Below are 27,072 nucleotides of genomic sequence, written 5' to 3' on the forward strand. Positions count from 1 at the left end.
CTTGTTTTTGTGGAACCAATTAAGTCAAAACAAAAACACATAATTAACAAGCCCAGATCCTGTGCAGATGCACGCCGCTCCATCTGATGAAGTGCATCACTTCACATTTATGAGGTCATGTGCTTCATAATCACGGACCTGAATTTGGCTTGTTATTCCCTCGGCTGTGCCGTGGGAAATACTGCCATTCTATGGCCATAAAAACTAAAATGATCACAACACTGAACAAAGTATTGATGGCGTTCCTGCAGTAGTCGTGCGACGGACTCCCACTATGAGTTTATGAGAGCAAAGCTGTGTTTACTGATGCGAGAGTCTGAGTTAGGGGTTAGGGGGCTACGCCTAACCCCATTTTGGAGAAGTGGAGAGGGCTGAGGAGAGAGGTCACTGTCCCAGGAACAAGGCCATGGGGTCGTCTGCCCGGCAGCGCTTCATGCGGAAGGCCTCCATCTCGGCCTCGGAGGGCTCCTTCACTTCCTCCAGGCTTTGGTAGGGCCTCTTCCGCTCATCCACCTGCATGATGGCCTCTACCTGCTTCAGCCGCTTGTCCTCTGCATCAAGGGCCTTTCGCAGCTTCTCTTTCTTCTTCTCTTCATCCTCAGAGTCGCTGCTATCAGAGTCGTGCTGCTTCTTCTTGTTCTTCTTGCTCTTCTTCTTCTTTTTCTTCTCTTTCATCTTTTCTTTGTGCATCTCCAGCAGAGTCTTCGGCTGTTCTTCCTCCTGTAGCTCCTCTAGTCCATCGTCAAATGGAACACAAGCTGAGCTGGTTGCAGTTTTAATGCCAGCCTCTCCTGTGCAGTAGCTCTGTTTGACCATGGAGTGGCAGCACTTAAAGCCCCAGTAGCCGTCCCTCCAGTACGAGCCCCAGATACACGTGTGGTTGTTGATGAGCACGTCCTCCTCATACTTGGAGCGGGCCACAGCCTTGTCGAGTCCTTTGAGCACAACGCCGTAGCGAGAGTACTCCACGTAGTCCTCCGTCTGGGCCAACAGCAGCTCCCGCGGAGGCGCGTCCAGATGCTCCTCGCCTCCGTACCTCTCTAGGATGGTCTCCTTCTGTTTCTCTTTGAAGTCCTCCTTCTTGACCTTGAAGGACTGGTGCAGCAGCTCCAGCTTGGTGGGGTCGGCCTGCAGGTGCACCTCAGAGCCCTTCTCATAGGCCTCCCAGGCAAACAACTGCGTCTGAGCCATGGTGACCGTGTCTCCACTGTAGCGCACAAAGTTGTCTCCAGCGTACCCCACTTCGTCAGGGGTCATGCCAGTGTTCGAGTACGGGTTCTCCCTCATAGCTCGAGTCTTGGGGTCATAGTAGGCAGAATTTGGATCCAGATTCCTCAGGTACTTAGCAATGTCTTCTCTGATACGCAGATTCCTGACTGTGATTCGTCGCTTGGAGTCAAAGTTCTGACCGGGCATGTCGATGTCATCGGCATATTTATCTTCATCCTCATCCTCACTGTCGTATTCCCGCTCACCTTGGTCATTGAGTTTTCCTGAGGCCAACTCATCCTGAAGCTTCTGGGCCTTCAGCGTCCTTTTGGCCAGGTCTACTTTGGCGTACTCCTCCACGATACGGTGGTGATCTTCAGAGTTATACCCGTTCCAGCGATCCCGCTTCCCATCATAGTCCAATGAAAGCTCGACCTGTGAATGCTCATCTGGAGCCATGCTTGTGCCCGTGAACTTTGCCCCCACTTTTCTGGGCCGCTCTAAGCAGTCTTTCTTCTTGTGTGTCATGGCACCACAGTTTTCACAAGAGCCCTTCCGGAATTTAGTGCTGGCCGGTTTTTCTTGCACCCCTCTCTTGTACCACTCGAAGATGGTCGAGAACTGCTCTTCCTCTTCTTCCTGTGGCCTTTGATGCTTTAGGGTGGGCCTTTTGGATGGGTCGATGTACCACGGCACTGATGAAATATACTGCGGGATGTGGGGGTTAATGTCCTTTCCCTCCTCGTCCACCTCAGCTGGAGCGTTTCCCAGTTTTCTTTGCTCCTCCAGCTCCTTCTTCTTCCTCCAGTCCTCCCTGGTCATCTTCTTGGGCTCATCCAGGCCCAATATCCCATCTGAGACAGCTGGCGTCTCCTCCGTCATGGCTGAATCTGAGAGTTCACCCTTGTGAAGATCCGAAAATCAAAACGCTGGCTGTTTGTTCCTTCGTAAAATAAGCAAATTTCTCCTTAGCTGGCTGTATTTTTTAACTTTGTTTTGTTCCTCCAGGGACCCCCCAAGCAAACAAGGATCCTTGAGTATCTCCAAAGTTCCTTGAGGCTCTACTAATTCTAAGAATGTACATGCTTTGAATCCCTTAGTTTTAGCTATGCAGTGTTCTAAGCAGACTGGATGGCATCCAGCAGATGATAGAACGCTCATCCATAAGAGACTTGAGACTTGACTTGGACTTGTGACCAAAGATGTGAGACTTTTTTCTTCCTGATTTCCTTAGAAACGAATTGCACATGCCTCCACACTTCACATGTCACAATCATGGATTGCCATGGTGCCAGGTGGGAAACGTTGAAATATCGTACCGGAGGGTCAAAATGATCGCTTTTGGAGGGAAATTGTGCTTCCACCACTTATATAGCCTCAGCCAGGGAGGATTTATGACATCACTGATGACATCACAATTGCTCGAGTGACAGCACTATGATGACATCACAATTGCTCGAGTGACATCACTGATGACATCACAATTGCTCAAGTGACATCACTGATGACATCACAATTCACCGATTGGTGACATCATCACTGATGTCAGACACAGCCCACTAACACCGCCCGCCCACTAGTGATGATGATGATGATCATTGTAGCTACACGCACACACACACACACACACACACACACACACACACACACACAGCTGTTTCATCCAGGGGTCAGCATGTATAGCTAGCCTGGGTAAACCCAGCCTCCACGTGACCTGCTCTCAGAGCAGGTCTGAGACGTCTAATGTATAGCTAGATACCTGCCGGCGCTCCACTGTGGCATGCAGACTATTTGCTAAATGCTAATGCTAAATGTCAGATGGGCATTGTAGCTACACGCACGCACGCGCGCACGCACGCACGCACACACACACACACACCCACACACACAAAGTGGATCAATGAGCAGAACAGCTGATGGGATTGTCAGCCCTGTTTATGCAACTGGATATAAGCTAATGAATGGTAAATGGTAAATGGTCTGCATTTATATAGCGCTTTTATCCAAAGCGCTTTACAATGAGTAGATAGTCTACATTCACCCATTCATACACCAATGGCGGCGGGCTGCCGCGCAGGGTGCCTACACACCATCGGGAGCAAGGAGGGTTAAGTGTCTTGCCCAAGGACACAGCGACGGCAGCTGGGAGGGAGCGGGGATCGAGCCGCCAACCCTTGCGTCATTGGCCGACCCGCTCTACCTCCTGAGCTAAAGCCACCCCACATTATGCGCACACACAAATACACTTTCTCATGGTGTATACAAACAAACACACACGCACAGACACACACACACAAATACATTTTCTCACGGTGTATACAAACACACACGCACAGACACACACACACACACACACACACACACGATAACACAACCGACAAACTATATATCTATGCATGTCTAGTCATTTAATTGTTGGAAACCAACACTGATTTCCAATAGGCCTTCAACCAAATTTGAAACATATTGTAGGCGACAAAAACAACACACAAGCAACACTGACAGCTCAATATTTAGGACCAGTCTGCTAATATGAGTCAGTCAGACCCCTTTTGCTCAATCTGAGTTGTCTCAATGCCTCGAAATCCCTCCTTAACCCATTGATACCTGATGCAGCATTTGCGTGTATATCCCTCATTTGTGTGTGTATCCCTTTAAGACCGCGGACCGCGTGACGCGGTTCGCGGTCTTAAAGGGATACACACACAAATGCTGCATCAGGTATCAATGGGTTAACCTGTGTGATTTGCTTCATCTAGGCCCCTCCTTCCTGATGAATAACATGCATCATAAAGTACAGGTGCTTCTTGTGTTCTGCACACTAACGTCTCCTTTTGTGTTTCCACAGTGATGTCAGACTTCCCCTCTGCGGAGCACTGGTGGATCGCCCTGGGTGAGAGACTTGACGGTCTCAGTTTGTTTGTTCATCCATCTGTCTGTCTCTATCTGTCTGCACTCCCATCGGCAGAACATGCCCTATTTCTCTCCGTCTCTCCACTTGTGAGCTTCTATTTCTGTACAGTACATCTGTCTATCAATCATATTTACTGGTTGACGTACAGCAGCTCCCTGTCTCCCCGCCTCGCCCTCAGATTCCGGCTTAGTGAGAATGATATTTGGGGTCACAGCTACTGACCTTCAAACTCTCTCTCTCTCTATGTTGTTTTGTATTCTGTTTTTTACACCTTGCATAAGTTAAATTTAATAGACTAAATAATATTTTTAGCTCTGGAAATTAACACAGGCTGGATTTACATAGACAAAAATATCTATGACTCTTTCAAGTCTTTGTGGCTCAGATTTGACCATAACAAACCACATGGAATCTTTTAAACTCTTTGGCTGCATTTACACCAGCATGAAAAGATCTAATGTTGTGATCTTATCCAGTAGTTTGGCAGTGCATGTTCTGCTCTATAGGCTATGTGGCACAGACTTGATTTGTGAATGTCTGATACAAAAAATATCTGAATGTGACTGTTCAGACGTCTATGCCACATGTGATCAGAAAATCAGATGTTTTTTTCTGAAATGATGAGAAAACACATGGATTCTCTTTTTTTCCTGTTAACACAGCTATCAGAGGATGAGATCTGTACTGCAAAGACTTGGAAAACAGATTTTTAGGAGTACGGCAGCCTCAGGTGAAATATTTTATACAGTTTACAGTTTAGCTCGATGTAAATATATATACTGTATACATACACATACAGACATATACATAATATATGTTGGATTATACATTAAATACTTAATACATTGTTTTTGTCTTTGTGAGTGTGTGTTGGTGTGCTGTCCTGTCAGTATAAAAACCAGTTGAAAGTAGAAGGTGTTTGTTCGCTGATTAAAACCTGTTGGGGGCACGGCAGCGCAGTAGCTGATTAAAACCTGTTGGGGGCACGGTAGCGCTGTAGCATTCCTGCAGTCTCAGCCAGGAAGGATGACATCATTGATGACATAATCACTGATGACATCATTGATGACATCATCACTGATGACATCATTGATGACATCATCACTGATGACATCACTTTAGGCTATAAATGAGGGCAGAATTCAAAATACTGTCAGAAATTCAGTTTTTGAGATGCAATTCTTAGACTTTGCACACTTCAACTACTCTGACAGCAAAATCTTGTCCATTTTTTTTGTTTGTTGAACGCTTGTGAACATTCTTTGAACAACGCGTCGACCAATTTTGGCCCTGCCCGCTCTCCGTACAGGAACAACACGTTCCCCTGTCGTATAACAAACATGTACGTTAGGTAGCTGACTGGATCTTAGGCAAGCTTTATTGGCCATAACGGCATGTCTTTATTATAGGTAGGACATTGCAACATTGATAACTAAAATGGAGACTGAAAATAGACCCAGAAAGAGACTCCACGGGGAGGAAGAAAGGTGGGGCTCAGAGGGTTCTGAGGATGACGACTACGTTCCATACATTCCTGTCAAAATAAGAAAACAACAAATGCTGCAGAAGATGTTGCGTGTGCGGGGGAAGGCAGTGGAGGACGAGCTGAGAGACAGCGGAGGAAAGCAGAGGGACGAGGATGAAGGTCTCGGTCCACGCTCCAATGTCAGTCTCCTGGACAAGCATCAGCACCTCAAGGAGAAAGCAGAAGCCCGTAAGGAGTCGGCCAAGGAGAAGCAGCTGAAAGAGGAAGAGAAGATTCTTGAGAGCGTTGCAGAGGGAAGAGCTCTGATGTCTGTGAAGGAAATGGCCAAAGGTATCATATATGATGATCCAATCAAAACTAGCTGGAAGGCTCCGCGCTACATCCTGAACATGCCCGACGCCAGACACGAGCGCGTCAGGAAGAAGTTCCACATCCTGGTCGATGGAGACAGCATTCCTGCTCCAATCAAAAGCTTCAGAGAGATTAAACTTCCCCCAGCGATTCTGAAAGGTTTGAAAAAGAAAGGCATTGTCCACCCGACACCAATTCAAGTCCAAGGAATCCCCACAATTCTGTCGGGTCGGGACATGATTGGCATCGCCTTCACCGGTTCAGGAAAGACGTTGGTCTTCACTCTGCCCATCATCATGTTCTCCCTGGAGCAGGAGAAGAGGCTTCCTTTCCGCAAGAGAGAGGGACCTTATGGACTCATCATCTGTCCATCACGAGAGTTGGCGAGGCAAACCCACGGCATCATAGAGTATTACTGTAAGCTGCTGGAGGAGGAGGGTGCTCCTCAGCTGCGCACGGCCCTCTGCATAGGAGGCATGTCTGTCAAAGACCAGATGGAGGTGGTTAAACATGGCGTCCACATGATGGTTGCCACCCCTGGCAGACTGATGGACTTGCTGCAGAAGAAGATGATCAGTCTGGATATCTGCCGCTACCTGGCTCTGGATGAGGCCGATAGGATGATAGACATGGGCTTTGAGGAGGACATCAGAACCATCTTCTCCTACTTCAAGGGCCAGAGACAAACACTGCTTTTCAGTGCCACTATGCCCAAGAAGATCCAGAACTTTGCCAAGAGTGCGCTGGTCAAACCCATCACTATAAATGTTGGCAGGGCCGGTGCTGCCAGCTTGGATGTCATTCAGGAGGTGGAATATGTCACAGAGGAGGCCAAGATGGTGTACCTGCTTGAGTGTCTCCAGAAAACGCCGCCTCCTGTGCTGATGTTTGCTGAGAAGAAAGCAGATGTAGACGCCATTCATGAGTATCTGTTGCTAAAGGGAGTGGAGGCTGTGGCTATCCATGGAGGAAAAGATCAGGAGGAAAGAACTAAAGCTATCGAAGCATTCAAAGAAGGAAAGAAAGATGTGTTGGTTGCCACGGACGTTGCCTCCAAGGGTCTGGATTTCCCTGCTATCCAGCACGTGGTGAATTACAACATGCCCGAGGAGATAGAAAATTACGTCCATAGAATTGGAAGAACTGGGCGATCGGGGAAGACTGGTATTGCCACAACCTTCATCAACAAAGGCTGCGATGAGTCAGTACTGATGGATCTGAAAGCCGTGCTGATTGAGGCGAAGCAGAAGGTTCCCCCTGTCCTCCAGACGGGAGACGAGACCATGCTGGACATCGGAGGAGAGAGAGGCTGTACATTTTGTGGTGGTCTTGGCCATCGTATTACAGACTGTCCGAAGCTGGAGGCCATGCAGACCAAGCAGGTCACCAATATCGGGCGGATGGACTACCTGGCTCACAGCTCCATGGACTTCTAAGGTCTTTCTCTCAAGATGGATCATTCTTCACTGCTGGACTGAATTGTGAAATATTTCTGAGAAAACTGTACAGTATTTGTTGTTGTTATTGAACTAAGTCATTGTATTTTTATCATTGCCTAACATAGCTCACAGGTCTGATAGAGGAAATGGTTATGTTGCACATCTTTTGCCTTTTTGCCCCTATTTTCTCATACTTGTTGTGTTGCTTTTGTAACATACGTTTACTAGTCTGTAAATAAAATCAAAATACCTGCTTCGCCAGCATGCGCTTTCCCTCGCTTACTCTCGGCAGCTGGCCCACCATTAACACGCTGCAGTATCGCACTGAAAGGCACAGTAAAACGCAGAAGTTGCACTATCAGAAAGAAACAATAATTCCTTTCAGATTACTGATAGAGTAAAAGCATTAATCTCTTACCGAATGGTCAACACTCAAACTTGAGGGCACGGCAAACGTGTCGCTGTCCTCCCACCCGCAAGAGAGTCTAAAACAAGAAGTCGCACTGTCAGAAAGAAACACAATGATTCTCTTCAAATTACTTATAAAGTAACACACTCTTAATCTCTTACCGACTGAACAGACACTCAAGCCTAACTTGAGGACGCGCCAAACTTTTCCTCTGTCCTGCCCGGAAGATTCTAATACAAGACACACCTCCCCTACTATATACGCAACAATATTATAGCCTTCTCATCATGTGATGACTCTAGTTCATTTATTTATTTGTTCCTGGTGTTGTTGTTGTTGTTGTTGTTAAAACTATTTAACAGCCCAACTCCATCGCAGTGGTTTCTTCATTTTCTTTTGGGAACTATTTTATTTTATTTGGGAAACTTTAATATTGGTTTGTTTGGAATATGGAACTGAAACTGCTAAAATGCAAAACATTCATAACATTAATTAATCATATTCATTAAACCATATAATCACAGTATCATAGGACCGATTCTCCTTATGACACTTCAAAACACTTAATTATTAGTGGCCGGGCCAGCGAAGCGACTTGCCTGTATTCTTCTTCTCCCGGGAAGTTAGACTTCCCATGCATGAAAATAAACCAAACTTTGCACAAAGGTCCAGTCCCATGCCAAACTAAGTTGACGTGAATTTGGCGCCAACAGTCCTGATGGTGGCGCTACAGCGACCGTCTAAAGTTTCAAACTTTGAAAAAACAAAACAAATCAGGCGTACGTGCTACGGCTTTGCAACTTTCAGCGAAATGTGCGCCCACGTGAGGAGAAACCTTTGTACACTGCAACCTATGGCCAATTATGAAGTCCAAAGACCGCAAAACTGCAAAAACTAAAAGTAATTAAACCCTACTCCTCCCACAATTTTTCTTCAAACGACACCAAACTTCAGCATCTGCATCGTGAGACTGTCCTACACAACAAATTCAGACAGATTTTTGATTGATCCAAAATTGAGCCCACAGTGCATCAAAATGTTTTACTGTAAACAGCTACTGCAAATTCTCGCTAAATAAAGCTCAAAACTTCACGGAAAAAAATTACCAAGTTTTACTTTCACAGTAGTTGAAGTGTGTAAAATCTCAGAATGCTATGTCAAAAACTGAATTTTTGACAATATTTTTTAATTCTGCCCTCATGTATAGCCGAGAGCACCGATGCCTTCGCCATCCTGGGGAACGGTGGGACATGCCCTCACCATCCTGGGAAAACACACACACACACACACACACACACACTTATGATGATGTCATAACTGGTGTCATCAGTGATGTCACTTGAGCAATTGTGCATTGTGACATCACTGATGATGTCATCACTGATGTCATCAGTGTTGTGACATCACTGATGATGTCATCAGTGCCCAGAGATGGGGACTTGGACTGGAGAATTGGACGTCAGTCGCACACAGTCACTTGAGACACTAGACTTGAGCCTTTTCTTCAAAGACTTGAGACTTGACTTGGACGTGAGATTTGGGACTTGTGAACAATCTTCATTTTTGTGTGTATTAACATTTAGGAAAGGTCTGTTAATAATGTCAACTAATCAATGCTGATGCTGTATGCTAATAGATAGTGTGGATAATACAGTGGCCTACATGCTTTGAATCCCTTAGTTTTAGCTATGCAGTGTTCTAAGCAGACTGGATGGCATGCAGCAGAAGCAGATGATAGAACGCTCATCCCTAAGAGACTTGAGACTTGACTTGGACTTGTGACCAAAGACGTGAGACTTGACTTGGAGTATAGCTAAAAGACTTCAGCCTTGACTTGGGGACTCTAGCTCAAAGCCTTGAGACTTGCCCCGGCCACGACCCATTGCTGCGCAGCAGCTATAATTTCATTTAATTAGAAAGAATTTTCTTTACTCTACAAAACTACTAAAGCATGATTAACCTTACTATTTTAACTAGTTTACTAAATTAGGTCAAGTAGACCTCTTGAACTAAGGCACACTGGCATGTTTTGGCCTACCTGAACTGTGGAGCACAGGCTGTTGCCTCCCTATCTGCATTCAAGGTGTGTACGGCAAGCCGCAGGTACAACCCGCTACAAATTATTAATGTATTTACCTTTACTGATGATGATGATGATGATGATGATGATGATGATGATGATGATGATATATTTCTGTAGTTATTTATTTATTTAGCCTGTAGGCTACTAGCCTATTACTGACTGGCATAGCCTACTAATCTACTTTTGCACAGTGGACCTTGCAAGCTGCGGTATTAAAACTCAAAGAAGAAGAAAGGTTAGGTCACCTGATGCAGCTGGATTCGCGAGATCAAGATCACACGCGGTGAAGCTTGCGCCCAGCAAGCGTCAAAACAAAGTTGGCAACTGCTTACCGTATCCACACAGATAACTGCATCCTCCATTAGTCACAATCTAACGGCTAGATGTCGGGAAACGGAACGATATCCAGAATCAGAAGGATGTTGGACGCTGAAGAGCGCCTGAGGACCAACACTCCGGTAAGTTTACCCAAAGTTAGCTAAATGTTAGCAAGGAGATGTGCTGTATTTTTTAAAGGGGCAATCCCAATGGCCCAAGGGCCAGCGTGCCCTCATATACCCGTGTTGAAGTAGTTTTCACACTACCTCCCTCTGCAGTCTTCGCCATGGCTGCAGGGGGGAATCGAACACGGCTATTATTAGCTTATCGGAGCTTTTTAAAGACGAGCACGCTAACCAGTCGGCCAAAGAGACAGTCCCTGCAGACGTGCTGGTTGGTGCTGGGTGACCCCTATTAGCCTAGCGTCACGTACCGTGCTAGAGTGACGCCAGCTCGATTTATATAACTTTAGAAAACAAGCAACAATCTCTGTCGTTACAGCCTCAAATAACTGTTATGAAATGTTGCACTTGGGAGCGCCACCCAAAATCCACATTGACCCAGGCCAGGCTTTTTTCTAATTTGTAATGTTACCCACAACACTACATTTTAGTACCTATTAGCAGTGCTAGACTACTAGAGGATAGTCCCCTGAGCGCATCTCAGGGACACTATTCACCCCCCCACCATTATATATCAGGACTTTTAATGGACATTTTCCATGGATATCCTGTCACATTAATGGACTTTTTTTTTTCCAATATTTTATTTTCTAAATTTTACAGAACAATAAACAAACAAGACAAACAAGCTCAGACACAGGACAACAAAAAAACAAACAAAAAAACACATCTTTGACAATTAGTATTGTAACGTAGTGCTACCAGCCCTATATGTGCCCATGTGCTGATACAAGATATTATGCATTGAGTCCTATGAAAGGGGTCCATGGAAAACCATCCAGGTAAGCAGTGCATCACGAGTAACCTCAGTCACTAGTCATTCTTGACTTCGTCAAAGTAAGCCAAAAAGGGGTCCCAGATATTTGAGGGTGCCGCGTCTATGTGCCGACAGACCGCAGTGCCGACAGGTCGCAATGCCGATAGCCCACAAGCAGAACCAGCTGAGCGAGGCGGCGTGCAGCGTGTCGGTGGAGCTAACCTCTCCCAGCGCCCACGCCAAACCTAACCTCCCCCCATGCCTAAACCTAACCTCCCCCAGACCCTAACCCAAAACCTAACCTCTCCCAGCCCCCACGCCAAACCTAACCTCCCCCCATGCCATGCCTAAACCTAACCTACCCCAGACCCTAACCCAAAACCTAACCCCTCCCACCCCTATGCCTAAACCTAAGGTCGGCATTGCGGGTGGTCGGCATTGGGGGTGGTCGGCATAGCGGGTGGACCCCATATTTGAGAACCTTCTGAGCGAGTTGGCTCTCAGGAACCTCAGCCTCTCCATCTGTATAACAGAGATCATGTCCATCAGCCACACCTGAAAAGAAGGTGAAGAGGAGGACTTCCATTCCTTTAAAATCAGTCTTTTAGCAACAGTTGTCCCCAGCGTCAGAGATTGCTGCACAGCTGTAGGGAAGTTCAGAGAGGACGCCGAACATTAATGGACTTTTACTCTGCAATTTATAATTTATAATTTGAAATTGTTTTGTTGTTTGCTCCATCTTCTGCTATTGATGTGATCGCTGTGCTGCATACTTGCACTAAGTCAAATTCCTCATTTGTAATCTGATTACTCAGTATGGCTAATACAATGACTCTTGAATGAAACACTATAGAGCAACCCGTCATTTTACGTCCCATTAGGTCACAAATTCAATGGTTCTCTGATTTCTAGCTTTAGGAAAGAGTGATGCAAAAATTCACAAACATTGAACTGTCCCGGGGGACAGAAATAAATAACATGTGAATTCTTATGATGAATGACATACCCTTTAAATTGATCAAATTAGATTTGTAATGTGTTGGCAGGGACGTTATGTGCCCAGACATGAACTCAGTCGACCATGTTCACATTACAGGCAAATCTGATTTGCTGATAAAGTCATTAATCATCATTATCTTGATTGGTTTCCCAAATCTGATTTGGGAATGTGTCCGCACTGCCACAAATCTGTGTGTCCACACCTAAACAGCCTATCTGCATGGGTTGCTATGCTAACGACGTGGGCGTCAGTAAATACGTACGTTGGTGACGTGGTTTTCCTGCGCATAAGCATTTGATGACGAGTTGCGAGTGACATTCAAATCAGATTTGGTGGATCTGCGCGTCCGCACTGAAGTCACATCAGTCGAAAGCAGATTGTAAACTACCTCCATATGTGGTTTGGGACAAGTGACACAAATCAGACTTGGAGCGTCCAGACTCATAAAACCAATCTGGATAAAGTAATTAATAGGTCACTAAAGTTCACAAATCAGATTTGGCCTCCTAGTCTGAACATGGCCGGTTAACATACACATGTGCTAGATTGGTTGTTTTTTAACCAGTTATAATAGGCATATTGAGGCTGGTTAGTTTTACAAATTGCTCTAGTGCTACCATGTGTTTTAAAATATGAAGTATAACATTCTAAATACTATTTGATATGTAGATGCCGGGTTATCCTCCTGTTTATCTTGGGAAACAGCTTGGGGGGAGAAATCACTATAATAAATGCCAATGAAGGATTAATTGCCTCCTTTTGTAATTAAGCGACAAGTTCTGAACGCAACCCCGCAATTAGGGGGAGATGGCATGCTGACTCCTCAAGGCTGTATGTTATATTAATTATAGATGTAAATTATTTATGAAAGCTCATGTTTTAAATACCTCGGTGACAAAATGTTGCTACGAGATATTATGTCATCACAATTTCCAAATTGCAAGAGTCTGCAATTGTTCTTTTCTTCCTTGGAGAGATGGCAGTTAACCTAAAGAAAATATTCTGGTGCTGTGCCAAATCAATGGTCCACCAACCAATCATGACAGAGAAAAAGGTTTCATCTTAATTAAGCAGAGTAAATCCTTTCATGTGGTGAGGGGAAACATTACTTAATTAACTTAATTATTTTTGGTCAAAATGTAGATCCTATTTGTTTTGAGAATACATTCATGAGTATTTATTTTCTTTTCTTTTCTTTTCTTACAAAACTGGAGAGCTTTTATAACTTTTGCATTGGCTATTGCTTATGCGTTTACATGTACTAACTGTAGTTTCACACAGTTTGACTTGATTGTGGAAACAGCATGGGGGTCATTGTAAGGCTTAATTCATTACCTGTCCAGAGTCCTTTTGATCGGCTGGGCCAGCAGATGGACGATGTCTTGGGAGACGGAGGGATCCTGAAGGAGGTGGTCCATCCTGGAGAAGGCCCGCCTGTACCCCAACAAGCCTCAGTATCAAGTACCTACAGTATACATGCATTTGCCAGTCTAAAACCTCCTCAGTGAAGTGTTACTTCTCACTCATTTTCTTCAACTGAAACCTATTTACCGTATTCTTTCTCCCTTCACAGTGCATTTCTCCGGCTTCCTGGAATACTCCGACCAGCCGTTCGTCACCACCTGTCACCTGAAGTACCCTCGCATGTCCAAGTTAGGGAAAGGTCAGTCGTCCCTGTAGGCCAGGGGTTCTCAAAGTGCGGCCCGCGGAACCAATTGTGGCCTTCGGGAACATTTCTGGTGGCCCGCGATCGATTCTACGTTTACTACTGTCTTTCAGAGGCTGTATCGGGCTAATTTTTAAAGCTAGGGTGAAGATCCTTGTATCATATGAAAGTAGAAGACCTACATTGGTACCAACCATGTCTGGAAGGGGGGCTAAATAACACTCCAAAGTTAGGCAAAAATTTGGCGAGGGTTTTTTTTTTTTTTTTAAGGGGGTCCTTTTTTTCACAGCCTAAAGTTGACAGTTGTGGTATGTATTGTGTGTGTGTGTGTGTGTGTGGGGGGGGGGGGTGTCTGTGTTTGGTACATCTACAAATGGACAAATGGTATTTTTTCCTCTAGAAAACACAACATACATTTCTCACATGATTCACAAGTGCATGACTTTTAGTCTAGAATAGGTTATTAAAGAAAAAAAAATGTTTTGGAATTATTTTGTGTTGCACTTTTTCTTGTGGCCCTCAATCCAATTTTAGGTCTTTAAATTGGCCCGCGGTCATCAAAACTTTGAGAAACTCTGCTGTAGGCCATCAGGAGTAGCTTTCTCTCCGATTGATACAGTTACACCCTCTCAAATGGCCATTCATTAATTGATATGTTGAATATTACGCTTTGGATTATCTGTGCGTCAGTCTATCTAGGTGTTGCCATTTGGATGGTTTGTATTCTGGGATCTGCACAAACTAAAAGTATTGACATGAACCCAGGAAGCTACCATCTTCATGCTCTTAGTCCTTCCTTTGTCCACGTTTCACAGATGTGACGCTGGCCGGTCTGGAGATGGGTCTGCTCACCATGCGCAAAGGAGAGTTCTCTCGTTTCATCTTCCATCCCCAGTACGCCTACGGGAACATGGGTTGCCCTCCCTTCATTCCCCCTGCTGCCCTGGTTCTGTTCGAGGTCCAGGTGCTGGACTACCTCGACTCGGGCCAAGTGGACGACTTTGTTGCAATGAGTCCGGTAGGGAGACGAAAGCTGCCTTATTGTTGTCACAGTCTGAGCGTACTGTTCTACTGGGCTCCTGGGGTTGGAGATCACTTGAGACATTACTCTTGTCACTTGAAAGTAGCAAGTGCTGATTCTATCGGTACTAGCAGAAACGTCTATATATTTTTACATCTATTCATGTATCTTTCAATTTTGAGTTGTTCAGCTATAAGAAACTGAGGAAAACATACTATTTCCTTGTATATGGAAGGTATGAAGATGCAAGTCTGGGAAACAAAAAGGTTCATTCATGCTCTAAGATGACAGGCTTCAACTATACAAACATCTCATTTTCAAAAACGAACAATTAAATTCTTCCTCTGTTATATACCGTAAATTCCGGACTATAAGCCGCGGCTTTTTTCCCGTTTTTTGGCCTTTTTTGGCCCCTGCGGCTTATATAACGGTGCGGCTTATCTATGGATTTAAAAAAAAAAAAAAAAAAAATCTCTTTTTTAGCACTCTTTCTAACTATAAATCCACTTCTGTTTTAATTTCCTCTCTTGCCCTCTTTTAACAACATAACATAACATAACACAACACAGGTGGTGTTGTGTTATGTTGTTTTGTTGAAATGTTAATAAATGGGAGCTTCCTCAAACAGCCATCTCTTTCCCGACAATCCCCTCTGTGCATGAACCCTTACATATGGTAATTAAACATTAAAACACAATAAAAAAAATACCATTAAAACACCCGCGGCTTATAGTCCGGTGCGGCTTATATATGTAAAAAACAGTCAACTTTGCAGGTGCGGCTTATACTCCGGTGCGGCTTATAGTGCGGAATTTACGGTAAATTATTTTATCTTATTTAGCTTATTTAAATTACCGTACCTATTTATTTCTGGGTTTATGTTGCTAAATTCATATCTTTTGTCTATGGTGATTGATCACTGTAAAGTTTTGATGCCTTTCAGGATCACTGTTTAAAAACTGTTTTTATACTGTTGTACCCTGCCTAGTCCAATTTTAATAAATGAAACTGAAACTGATACATGCAAATAGTCTACTTTGAGCTCAGCCCCTGATGAGGTCTCTGCCTTTTAGTGCAACTATACAAAACGACTCAATTATAGCTCAAATAATGCGGAGCTGAAGTCCAGGTTCTTTCAGTGGATTTCAGTTGGTGTCGCTGGCTAACTCCTGTTGCCTTTCGCCCTCTGTGTCGTCAGGAGGAGCAGAACTCGGTTCCTCTGTCCACGCTGCTGGATGTGGTCAACACACAGCGCACCTTTGGCAACCGCTGCTACAATCAGAGCCGCCACTACAACGCCAAAGATCGCTACAAAGAGGTACAGCATGTAAAACAAACCAGAACTTGAAATGTGCTCAATGATCAAGTTATTTTATTTATTTAGTTATTTATTTCAGGTGTTTTTGAGACCTACAACACCCAGTAATTTCTAAGGGGAAATTCATCTGCTCCTCCTGCTTTACATTTTATACTATGAACTTGTTACTAAGATGCCATACTTAGAAAAAAAGGGGGGGGGGGGGGGACTGGGGGGAATAGCGTGATCCTCCCACGCGCTACGTCCTGCTGGTGAAACTCCTCGCTGTCAGGTGAAAATAAGCGGCTGGTGACTGCACATGTTTCAGAGGAAGCATGTGTGCTAGTCTGCAGCTCTCCCCAGATCGGCAGAGGGGAGGGGAGCGACGACTGGGGCAGCAGGGGAAATTGGCCAAGTACAATTGGGGAAAATCTGAAAAAGAAAAGAAAAAAAGGCATAATTTACAATGACCTCTCCTCTCGGCCAACAGGCGATGGCGTTGCTGCTGAACTGGGAAACGGAGGAGGACGAGGAGACAGAGCGCATCGAGAATGCTCTGCTTCCCATCTACATGAACCTGTCCCTCACCGAGCTCCGCCTGGAAAGCCCCAACAAAGCCCTCAAATACGCCAACAAGGCCCTGGAGATAGACCCCAACAACACAAAGGCCCTCTACCGCTGTGGACAGGTCAGACTGCGCTTTTCTTCAATCCACTTTTTTTTTTTATGTAGTTCAAATGAATGATTTCTTTGGGAAATCAATTGTGCACTGCTGAATGCTGAATCTTTAAATTTAACGGTGTGTGTGTGCGTGCGTGCGTGTGCGCGCCCCCTCCAACCACCCCCCCCCCACACACACACACACACACACACACACACACACATGTAAAACATGTAGTCCAGGCATTTTACGCAAATATGTGGGTCAACCTCACACTAATTGCAACAAAACCAAACTCAACTGATTTTGTATCCTCAATATGTCCTCAATGAAGGAAAAAAAGTGTGAAGGAAATGTATGAAGGGAAAGTTTTGAAAATGACCTAAATATGATGGTAGCCTATGGAAGCCTTTTTTTTTTCTTTTTTTTTTAATGTGCCATAAATCTCATCACTTATATCCTGTATGTGTTTTTTGCTTCAAGGAGAGAAAAAAATAAAAAAAAATGTTAAAAAATAAATAAATAAACGTTTTTGGTAGCATCATATAGTAGGTCATTTTCAAAAATTTCCCTTCATACATTTCCTTAATACTTTTTTTCCTTCATTGAGGACATATTGAGGATACAAAATCAGTTGAGTTTGGTTTTGTTGCAATTAGTGTGAGGTCAAGTGACATTTTTACTGGACTAATGGGGGCACAGGGATGATAGGAAAAACACACAATGTGTGGACCAAAACAGCTCAGCAGGCACAGTAGAATATCAAAAATTGAAGAAAGGAGCTGTTAGGAATTTAAATGACAAAATTTAATTGGAAGTAATTGTACCTGTGTACTACAAAGAGTTTAACAAAACAGAGTACATCTTCATGAAGGTGATACGGGCAAGATAAATACCGCAACGCGTTTCAACCGTTGGGTTTTCGTCAGGCTGACGTGTACCGTAAATTCCGGACTATAAGACGCACCGGTCTATAAGCCGCGGGACCAAAATTGACTATTTTTTTCTTCTATAAGCCGCACCGGTCTATAAGCCGCGGGTGTTTTGATGTTTAATTACCATATGAAAGGGTTCGTGCACAGAGAGGAATGTCGGGAAAGAGATGGCTGTTTGGGGAAGCTCCCATTTATTAACATTTCAACAAAACAAAACAAAAGTCAGGTCACTAATCCCCAGACAAAATCACACAACAATAGGCTATATGTGCAGCAAACCTGTAACCAGAGAAGTCAAGTCACTAATCCTCGTCTTCCTCTTCTTCCTGCGTACTGAAACCACCAAAGTCCTCATCTTCAGTGTCGGAAACGAACAGGTTCAGGGTGGCTTCGTCAACCACTCTCCTCTCTCCTTCATTGTCACTCAAAACCAACGAACTCCTCTTCGTCACTGTCGGCATCGAACAGCCTCTGAAGCCTCTGACGGCCCTCAGCGCCAGCTGTGGCGGCGTCATCCTCTTCATCCCGCAGCAGTCCAGCGTTTTGGAACCCGTTGGTGATTGTGGATGTTTTCACACTCCTATAATATTCCGTGCTGAGACAGTTCCTCCTGCTGCACCGTCCAACGCCTCACCATTGACTCATCGATGCCCAGGTTACGCGCGGCTGCTCTGTTTCCCTCTTTTAATGCGAGATTGACTGCTTTCAACTTGAAAGCTGCGTCGTGTGAATTTCTGCGTACCTTCCCCATGGTAAGTGAGAGTGTTGCTTCTACTGCTCGTTCTCATGCTGTCGAGAACGAGCAAAGCTTTTTTTTGGTGAAAGAATCCTCCAGGGCGCTTCTTGTTAACAGTCCGAGTGAGTGGCAGGTCGAACGTCAAAGGCACTTCATCCATATTTATGATCTGCTCCGGTTCGATGGAATATTCCTTGATCTTCCTTTGTGTGAATTTGCCGAAGTTTGTGATTTTCTCCTGGTAGTCGGGGGAGGGAGTTGATGGCCGAGTGGCCGTTTGCTTACCGTAATTACCATATGTAAGTGGTCACGCACAGAGGGGATTGTCGGGAAAGAGATGGCTGTTTGAGGAAGCTCCCATTTACCGTATTACCGTAACATTTCAACAAAACAACATAACACAACACCACCGTTGTTTATTTTTACAGTGCACACAGTGTCCGCGGTGTGGTGAAAAGAGGGCAAGAGAGGAAATTAAAACAGAAGTGGATTTATAGTTAGAAAGAGTGCTAAAAAAGAGAGATTTTATTTGTATTTTTTTTTTTTTTTCTGAAAAAATCCATAGATAAGACGCACCGTTATATAAGCCGCAGGGGCCAAAAAACGGGAAAAAAGCCGCGGCTTATAGTCCGGAATTTACGGTACTCTGTTTTGTTAAACTCTTTGTAGTACACAGGTACAATTACTTCCAATTAAATTTTGTCATTTAAATTCCTAACAGCTCCTTTCTTCAATTTTTGGCACAGGGATGATAACAGCACAGACTCCATATTCACATTATTATTTGCCCATATCAGGACGCTTCTGCATGACGTCATTTTGTAATCGTTATTCTGTTTTAGACCCGGAAGTAGATTACTCATTTACCTTTATCATTTTTAGACTTGCCAAAAAGCTGTTTTCAAGCAAAGAGAAACAAACTGTTATAATGTTTTGATATTTTCTCAGATGAGAACCTAACATCCAAATATGTGACCAGTTTATCAGAATAAAGCCTATTTGGACGTTTTTTACGAGCAGTGACGAGCGCCGGCTGTGACCGGTCAGACTAGAGTAGCTAGTATCTGCCAACCCAGCTGGCAGTGAGAAAACACTGTCGACGCGCTTAATTGTAACTAACGTTATGCCGACCACAGCCATCGGCTCCTCGCAGCAGTAACGCTATGAGCATGTCACTGAAGTTGGCCACATTGCTGCAGTGTAGCTGCTGAATGTGGCCAGACTTCATTCATAGTTTACAGTTGATCTATGTTTACAATGCAGCCGGCCGGCTAACGCTGAACTGGAAGAACTCATACAATTGCGTCTGACAAGGAAGATAAAAAGTGTGGCGGGGCAACATAAGGTGAATAGAGGCAGTATTCAAACTTTCAATCCCTGGAGAATTTCTTCATTTTGGGTTCAATGATCTTAGCAAACTCTGGCCCAATCCCAATTCTTTTCTTAACCCTCAATCTTAACCCTCAAGCTCAACCCTCAATCTTAGTAGCCCTCAAAACTAAGTGTTAAGGGCTATCTTGCGACTTTAAAATGGGACAGCCCTTAAAGGCAGATACGTCTTCAGACTGTGGGGGGCAGCAGTATGCCAAAGCTTCGTCCAGTCTGTCAATTCAAAAGGAGAGGAAAAAAGCATCCATACAAATATTTCCTTGATAATATAGATGTAGAAATTACGATAACCATTGTATTAGCTTAGTTTAATGTCATTTTATGGATTTCCGTTTTGGAATCCTAAACTATCGATAGTCAGTAGCCGACTAGCCGTGCTGGTCAAGCCATATTATTATTATTATATTATAACCTTGTTAACGTTGTTACGAAATGCCATAATTCTCGGTGGTAATGTCGTTGTTGAGTTGTTTTTATCAAGATACAGCCTACGTGTAATGCAACGCACCACAAAACAAGTGGGGCTAGAATGACCGTGCTTTCCGACGTGAGGGCTGGCTTGACTGCAGTTAAACACTGCAGTCAAGCCAGCCCTCACGTCGGAAAGCACGGTCATTCTAGCACCCACTCGTTAGCAACAACATTGTTGTTAGGATTCCAAAACGGAAATCCATAAAATGACATTAAACTAAGCTAATACAATGGTTATCGTAATTTTTACATCGCTATTAACAAGGAAATACTTAACTTTGTCGGGCTACTTTTTTCCTCCGTTCGCCGCCATCTTCCATCTGAATGGATCTAGCTGATGACACGCAAGGGATTCTGGGATCGCACTCACCGCCAAGGGTGGTACTGGAAAATCTTAAAACTGAGGGCCGTATCACGCTCAAACTCGACCCTTAACTTAACACACTGAGAATCGGGACAGCACTAGCACTTCGCGGGAGTGCGCATTTTTGAGACTGAGGGTTAAGATTGAGGGTTAAGATAGGAATTGGGATTGGCCCTCTGTGTCCAAAAGACTTAAACACACATTTTAAATGCCTTTTCTTCATTGTTCACATTTTTTATCTATCTTGTAAAGTGGCATGTTTTGTTCTGTGTTCTGTAAATAAAGATTATGAAGGTTTCTTCGGACTTATTTCATTCCTCTTCAGGCCCACATGGAGCTGCGCGACTATGATAGCGCGCAGGATTGTCTCCTGATGGCTCAAGCAAAGAAGCCCTTTGACAGCGACATCAACAACCTGCTGAGGAAAGCCGCCATGTAAGATGATGCGTTGGGACATTCTCAGTAAGATCAGAATGGACATGCGTCCATGTGAAGTTATCATCATAAAAGCCAGGAGAGTCTGGCCCAAACGCTGCAAAATCAAAGCTAACCTGTTTTTGGTGTATGAAAGATTTAATGTAGTGTCTTACTCGCCAAAGGCACACCTTCACCTTCACCTTAGCCACTCTGAAATCCATGATCACTTTCTAGATGCCATAAAGACTGCCTGGACAAAGAGAAAGAAATGTACTCGAAGATGTTGGACTTCAAGGGCGCGGTGAAGACCTAAAGACGAGGTGAAAAGGTACGGAACTCTGTCCACTGATGTTCCAGCTCACCAGCTCCAAATCACTGTCTGAGAATACTGGCAGCTGTGTTCCACAAGTGCAGTTTTAACAGCACCACAGTTGATATTCACCCCTGGATTTCATATCTGGTCAATCTGTCTGTGTTTCTCTCTTTGTTTGCCGTAAATGCTAAAATGCTAATAATTGAAAATTGCTTAAAAAGAATCACTGGCTGCAATGCATCAACCAGTGCTGTAGTCGAGTTCGAGTCCTGTTCTTTTCAGGACTTGTGAAATTGCAAGTGCAGCCCAATATATACAGTGTGTATATATATACACACACGAATTGGATGTATGTTAAAATAGGCATTAAATAGGAATTTACAGTCCACGCGGTGCACGATGTGAGAGTAATATTCACCTTATTCCTGGACTTACGTTTCCCATGATTCTCAGCGGTTGCCGGTTGTCGACTTCCTGCTTATTTTTCTCACTACCAAGTAGGTGCACGCCGCTGTCAAAGAGTGGGAACATTTGGCTTATTTTATCCAAAATGGCAAAAAATAGTAACGTTGTGTGGTTGCATAGCGGCAATATTTTACAAAAACGAGGTGAATGTCAATTCACTCGTACTGTATGGGCTTATTTTAGCCGAAATGGCTAAAAATAGTATGTGGTTGCATAGCGGCTACTTTTGTTTTGAAGGCTAAACGTCCAAACCGGAACTCTTACTGTATATTTGATCATTGAATGGAGCTTTAGCGGTCTCTCTCTTTCAAGATTCAAGATATTGTCACTCCGTTGTCCAATTATGCACGTGTGAAATTATTGTGCTGGGGGGCATCATTACAAGACATAGGTACAAAGTCACAACAATTATGATTATTTTCAGTCTCTTTCGCTATGAACCGTCCTGGGCGGAAACAGGCAACCGGCAGCTGGAAACAGGGAGGGAGGGTGTCATGGAAGCGCCCACGGCCTCACCAGGAAACTCGTGAATAGAGTAAAAAGTTCTGGTAGGAAAAGCAGCTATAATACTTTAATGCAATGAGTGTAGTCCAGCTACTGTGAAGTGACATAAGATGAGTGTAGTCCAGCTACTGTGAAGTGACACATGATGGGGGGGGTCATGTCAGTGGGGGACAACAAAAGAACAACAAAACTAGCCCCAAACTTTGGTTTAATGGTGGTGCCCAAAAGCTCTCGGTAGAGAAAAAAGTGACCCAACGTTCGCTTAAAATAACAAACACTCAACACTTTCTTTTTCTTTTTTCTTTTTCAAATTGTCAATGACATCAAATGTGACCTCATTTGAGTGCGGCCAGTTGTTTGTACGGTGTCAGGAAAGTCACTTCTGACCGATGGTAGGAAGCATCTTAACTGATATCGGGACACTGCTACGTTTGCTAGTGACCTGGGAACCTGCCGCTGCCACCCTCCATTTGGGGCAGGGGAAAACTCCGCCTGGCTGCCCTCGCCTCGGCATGCGATGTTACCTTGAGCACAAACAAACAGCCAACAGAGATTTGCCCTAAGCCCCTTTTATTATGCCTCCGCCGGCGATAGCCAGGCCGGAGGCATTATGGATCCGGGTTGTCCGTCCGTACAAACTGTATGTCCGTCCGTCCGATGTTCGTTAACGCGATATCTGAGGAACGCCTTGACGGAATTTCATCAAATTTACCTCAAACAGCGACTTAGACTCAAAGATGAACTGATTAGATTTTGGTGGTTAAAGGCCAAAGGTCACTGTGACCTCTCGAACGCCATTTTCAAGCTTGTTAACGTGATATCTCATGAACGCCTGGACGGAATTTAATCAAATTTGCCTCAAACATCGCCTTGGACTCAAAGATGAACTGTTTAGATTTTGGTGGTCAAAGTTCAAGGTCACGGTGACCTCACGAACGCGAATCCCAAGAATGAACTACTGGCGGAGGCATAAATCCACGGTGCGGTCGTTCTAGTATATAGATAGATTTATCATGGTGATTATGACAGGTCATTAGACAGCTCACGTGCCTCTTGTTTGACAGGTGGTTAGCATTGCTTTGACACTACAAAAGAAAGTGTCTCAGTCATTAATGACTGCATGATTATATTGTAGAATGTAGTTGCTGACCTGATGAGGATGATGATGATGTGACACAAGAAGATAACTCACTAGATGCATGTAACATGTACCTGACCATCCGAGGATTATTGCAGCTTAGTGTGAATGGGGTGAATTCATTGACCTACTAACTACACTATATATATACTGTAGCGCTGCATAACTAGGGCGGTGATGATAATGAAACGACAGAGAAAGATCAGGTGAAATGATTAATACAATTGTTATGTGTTGCAGATGATGGAGTAAAGTCGGAGTAAAGAGCAACTTTCCAGGCGAACAGCAAGTTTTCTATTCGTGACTGGACGTTCTATGTAAAAACACAACAACTTAAAAATGTGTGTGTTTTTGTTCATGTCGTGAAGGACATAATGTTGATGTGTACATAGTTTGTTTCTCTAAAAGAACATGGCAGCTGGAAAAAAAATTGTCAGTGGGAGGTCCTGTCCTGTGCTCATCAATTGAAGATGAATAATTACTTACTATTTGAATATAGTACTTGACATAATTTCCTTTCAGACACCCCACATTTCTAAATAGTGTTGTGGCAGGACAATATTATTACGACTCAAGGAGATCATTATTTTTTTTATAGTGGTTATATTTCTATTGATAATGTTACATTCTCACTTAAATAAGTCTCTTTGTGTTCAGGTTTCAACATTTTCATACGTTCCCCTGGCCTGAGCGCTCTCTCCCCCTTGAGGTTGATAGTGACATTACTGTTAGTTTTGAAGTTGCTTATATTGTTTTTATCTCCAGTACAATTAGCCTTATACTGCATTGTTTTAAAAAAGAATGTTTAAAAACGTTTAAAAATGTTTATAAATAATGTAAAACTGGCATAAAGAAGAGCGACATGGACTAGGTTGATGTATTAATAAACCTCTTGCAGCAGTGTCAGTTGAGCTCTATTGGCCTGATAATACTTTCATAAAGATGCATCATCTTCAAAATGTGTGTAAGATGTGGTCAGGTAGGAATTCAAAAAGTCTTCTGTTGTGGATGAGGATATAAGCTGTGATGTAATAGCAGGTGCAGTACATGGGTAGAGATTGAAGGTGCAACATAGGCAGGTAGGACTAGGAGGCCATGTAAAAAGCATTGTGTTGGGCGCACGGAGGAGGTAACCGTACAGACGGCAATCACTTAATAAGATTAACGGGGGGATGGGGGGTGGAGATATAGAGGTCGTTGAGAGCAAGGTTGTGGTAGGAAGCATGGCAGGGCAGAATGAGGGGGGGGGGTGAGAAGGATGGGGGAACTGGGAGGAGGGAGAGCTACATCTACTAGAAGAGAGGAGAGAGAAGATAGGGCAGGGGATCAGAAGGGGGGTGAATGGAGAAGTGTGATTGCCTCCTGTGACTAATCCAAGTATGTCAGCGTGTTAGTGTGTTTGTGTCAACACACTGTCTCCCAGCACGTGGTCAGTGTGTCGTGCAAAGTCAGTTTGACTGGGTGGACACACCGATGGCCTCCAAACTCACCTTCTACTACCTCCACCTCAGGTAAGGAAAACTCAATGAGGGTGCAAGAAATAGTGTGTGCATGCCTGTGCTCCCTGGCCCATGGTTGTGTGTGTGTGTGTGTGTGTCTGTCTGTGCCCGCCCCCTCGGTTTTAGTGGCAGTTTGTACCTCAGTATGTGACCCTGTAGCTGGATGCCTAAGCCTAAACCACTCATGCACAGTCATGCTCAGAATATGTTCAAATGTAGATAACACTATTCAAATGTAGATAACCAAATATTCAATATTTGGACAGACTTGCAGATAAATGTGAGGAGAACCCGGGAACAATGTATTGTCCGTGTCCAAAATATACTTCAAATGAACGTCATTGTCATGTTCAAAAGCCTTTTCTTGGCTCATTTTGTATATTTCTTTTAACATTGTTGTATACTGCCTGGTGATGATCCCTGTGGGGAGATTGGGTTATTGCAGCAGCAAACACTAATATGATATAGCTGAGTAAAAATAGAACATGAACAGAAAACCAGAGCAAAAACGATATCAAAACATAAGGAATACAACATGACAGTAAAACACCATGAGGGTATGCAAGATAACAGCACTTGACAGTAGGCTACACACCATATGGTGCACACATGACACGCATGCAGTGTGTAACAATGAAGGGTATAGGATTCTGAAGAAAGCAGGTGTGAATTTACAGCAAATGTGATTTCTTTGATCAATATAAAGTATTGTCAGTAATAAATACCACACATTTAGAAAAGGTCAGTGCCGTCTTTGCGCAGCAGGAGGCGCCACGACCTATGAAACTCATGAAGGCTAACTGACTAACCCTAACCTCGCGTCACCAGGCTCTTCTCGGCGAGAAAGACTAACCCTTTCCCTGTAGTGTCAGCCAATCCGCAGCCAGGCTCTATTCTATCTGTAAACCCCGCCCCCGTCCGGCCCTGTCAGAGAGAGAGAGAGAGGGAGAGAGACGGGCAGGCAGGCGGTCAGAGAGAAAGACAAGTTGTAAAGAAAGAAAGACAGGAACAAGAGGGAGACAAAGGAGAGCAAGAAAGAGGGGCGTCCAGCAGCCAGCATGAGTCGGCAACAAAACACTTCACTGGATCAAGCGATGATCGATAGATAGAGAGATAGATAGAGAGAGAGAGAGAGAGAGATAGATAGAGAGAGAGAGAGAGAGAGAGAGAGAGATAGATAGATAGATAGATAGATAGATAGATAGATAGATGAGTGATTGAATGTCAGCTGTACATCATCAAGCAGAAGAAGAAAGAAGAAAAGGGGGAGAAACATGAGTCGTCAGCAGCAGGCGGCCCAGGGAGTGGTTTTAACCGGTTACCATAGCAACGCCGAACTGTTGCCGAAAAACGGAGTATGTGCCGCGCCGTGCTCCTCCAACCAGGACCCCGAGGCTGCACTGAGGTGCGTGTATGTGTGTGTGTGTGTGCGCGTGCGCGTGCGCGTGCGCGTCCCTCCCTACTCTATCAATCACAATAACATTACTACTTCCCATAGAGTTTTAAAGTGTTGGTATGGTAGCCTATTGAGTTGACAGTTTTGTGTGGGGAAACGATTGAGCTATGATGTTATGATCTTTCTCTATAGGGTTATTAGGTGTTTTGAGTAATATTGCTGGACGTGAACGAGAGAAAGTGTGATTGTTGTTTCTGCTACTTTCTGTTACTTTTGGTGTTGTTTAAAGAGTTATCATGGCAAGGCTTTGAATTGGAAAGGAGACGCACTGAAACTGAAACTACGTGTAATCTCTGATGCTAGTGTAGGCTAGGGCTTGGCACAGGCTTCTGGTGAGCGAGTGAGCAAAGGTTAAAGTGATAGTGTTATTTTTCTCCTTTTAGAACTTGAGCGCTGCAGGGACATGTTGACTGTACTGTACATGCAAGCTTAAAAACAGCTGGGAAAAACCCCTCCAGTGTTAGCTGCATCCAAACCTTGACAGCATTGAATACTTTATTGACAACAACAAGTAAAGAAGCATCATAGTACAACAATGTCTAAAGTGCTGGTCAAATGGATAAAAACACAATAAAGCCATAGGCTTGTTTCC

General features: G+C 44.1%; 3 protein-coding genes and 1 pseudogene across 4 annotated transcripts in view; 3 read left to right on the forward strand and 1 right to left on the reverse strand.

Moving 5' to 3' along the window:
- Positions 1-384: 384 nt before the first annotated feature.
- On the reverse strand, positions 385-2,181 carry LOC310771296 (pre-mRNA-splicing factor SLU7-like; the record flags this gene model as incomplete). The annotated part of the gene is made up of 1 exon (XM_083663941.1): positions 385-2,181. The coding sequence occupies exon 1, from the start codon at positions 2,089-2,091 to the stop codon at positions 385-387; it is 1,707 nt and encodes a 568-aa protein (XP_083520067.1). The 5' UTR covers positions 2,092-2,181.
- A 3,283-nt stretch (positions 2,182-5,464) lies between these two features.
- LOC310771295 (putative ATP-dependent RNA helicase DDX41 pseudogene) lies at positions 5,465-7,427 on the forward strand (annotated as a pseudogene). The gene has a single exon. The product of its transcript is annotated as a putative ATP-dependent RNA helicase DDX41 pseudogene (transcript).
- Positions 7,428-10,215: 2,788 nt separating this feature from the next.
- On the forward strand, positions 10,216-21,418 carry LOC310771300 (inactive peptidyl-prolyl cis-trans isomerase FKBP6-like; the record flags this gene model as incomplete). The annotated part of the gene is made up of 8 exons (XM_083663943.1): positions 10,216-10,349; positions 13,492-13,609; positions 13,722-13,811; positions 14,630-14,832; positions 16,034-16,153; positions 16,623-16,820; positions 21,014-21,123; positions 21,340-21,418. Exons 1-8 carry the CDS (start codon positions 10,275-10,277, stop codon positions 21,416-21,418), a joined length of 993 nt encoding a protein of 330 aa, XP_083520069.1. The 5' UTR covers positions 10,216-10,274.
- A 4,560-nt stretch (positions 21,419-25,978) lies between these two features.
- Positions 25,979-27,072, forward strand: part of LOC310771301 (rho GTPase-activating protein 18-like) — a gene marked incomplete at its 3' end in the record, with an annotated part of 33,254 nt that continues 32,160 nt past the window's right edge. The window contains exon 1 of the mRNA XM_083663944.1: positions 25,979-26,429. Coding sequence (XP_083520070.1) covers positions 26,299-26,429 — 131 coding nt within the window. The remainder of the gene's footprint in view (positions 26,430-27,072) is intronic.

This window comes from Poromitra crassiceps (assembly GCF_964638095.1).
Source record: "Poromitra crassiceps genome assembly, contig: HAP1_SCAFFOLD_504, whole genome shotgun sequence".
In the NCBI taxonomy this organism is placed as follows: domain Eukaryota; kingdom Metazoa; phylum Chordata; class Actinopteri; order Beryciformes; family Melamphaidae; genus Poromitra; species Poromitra crassiceps.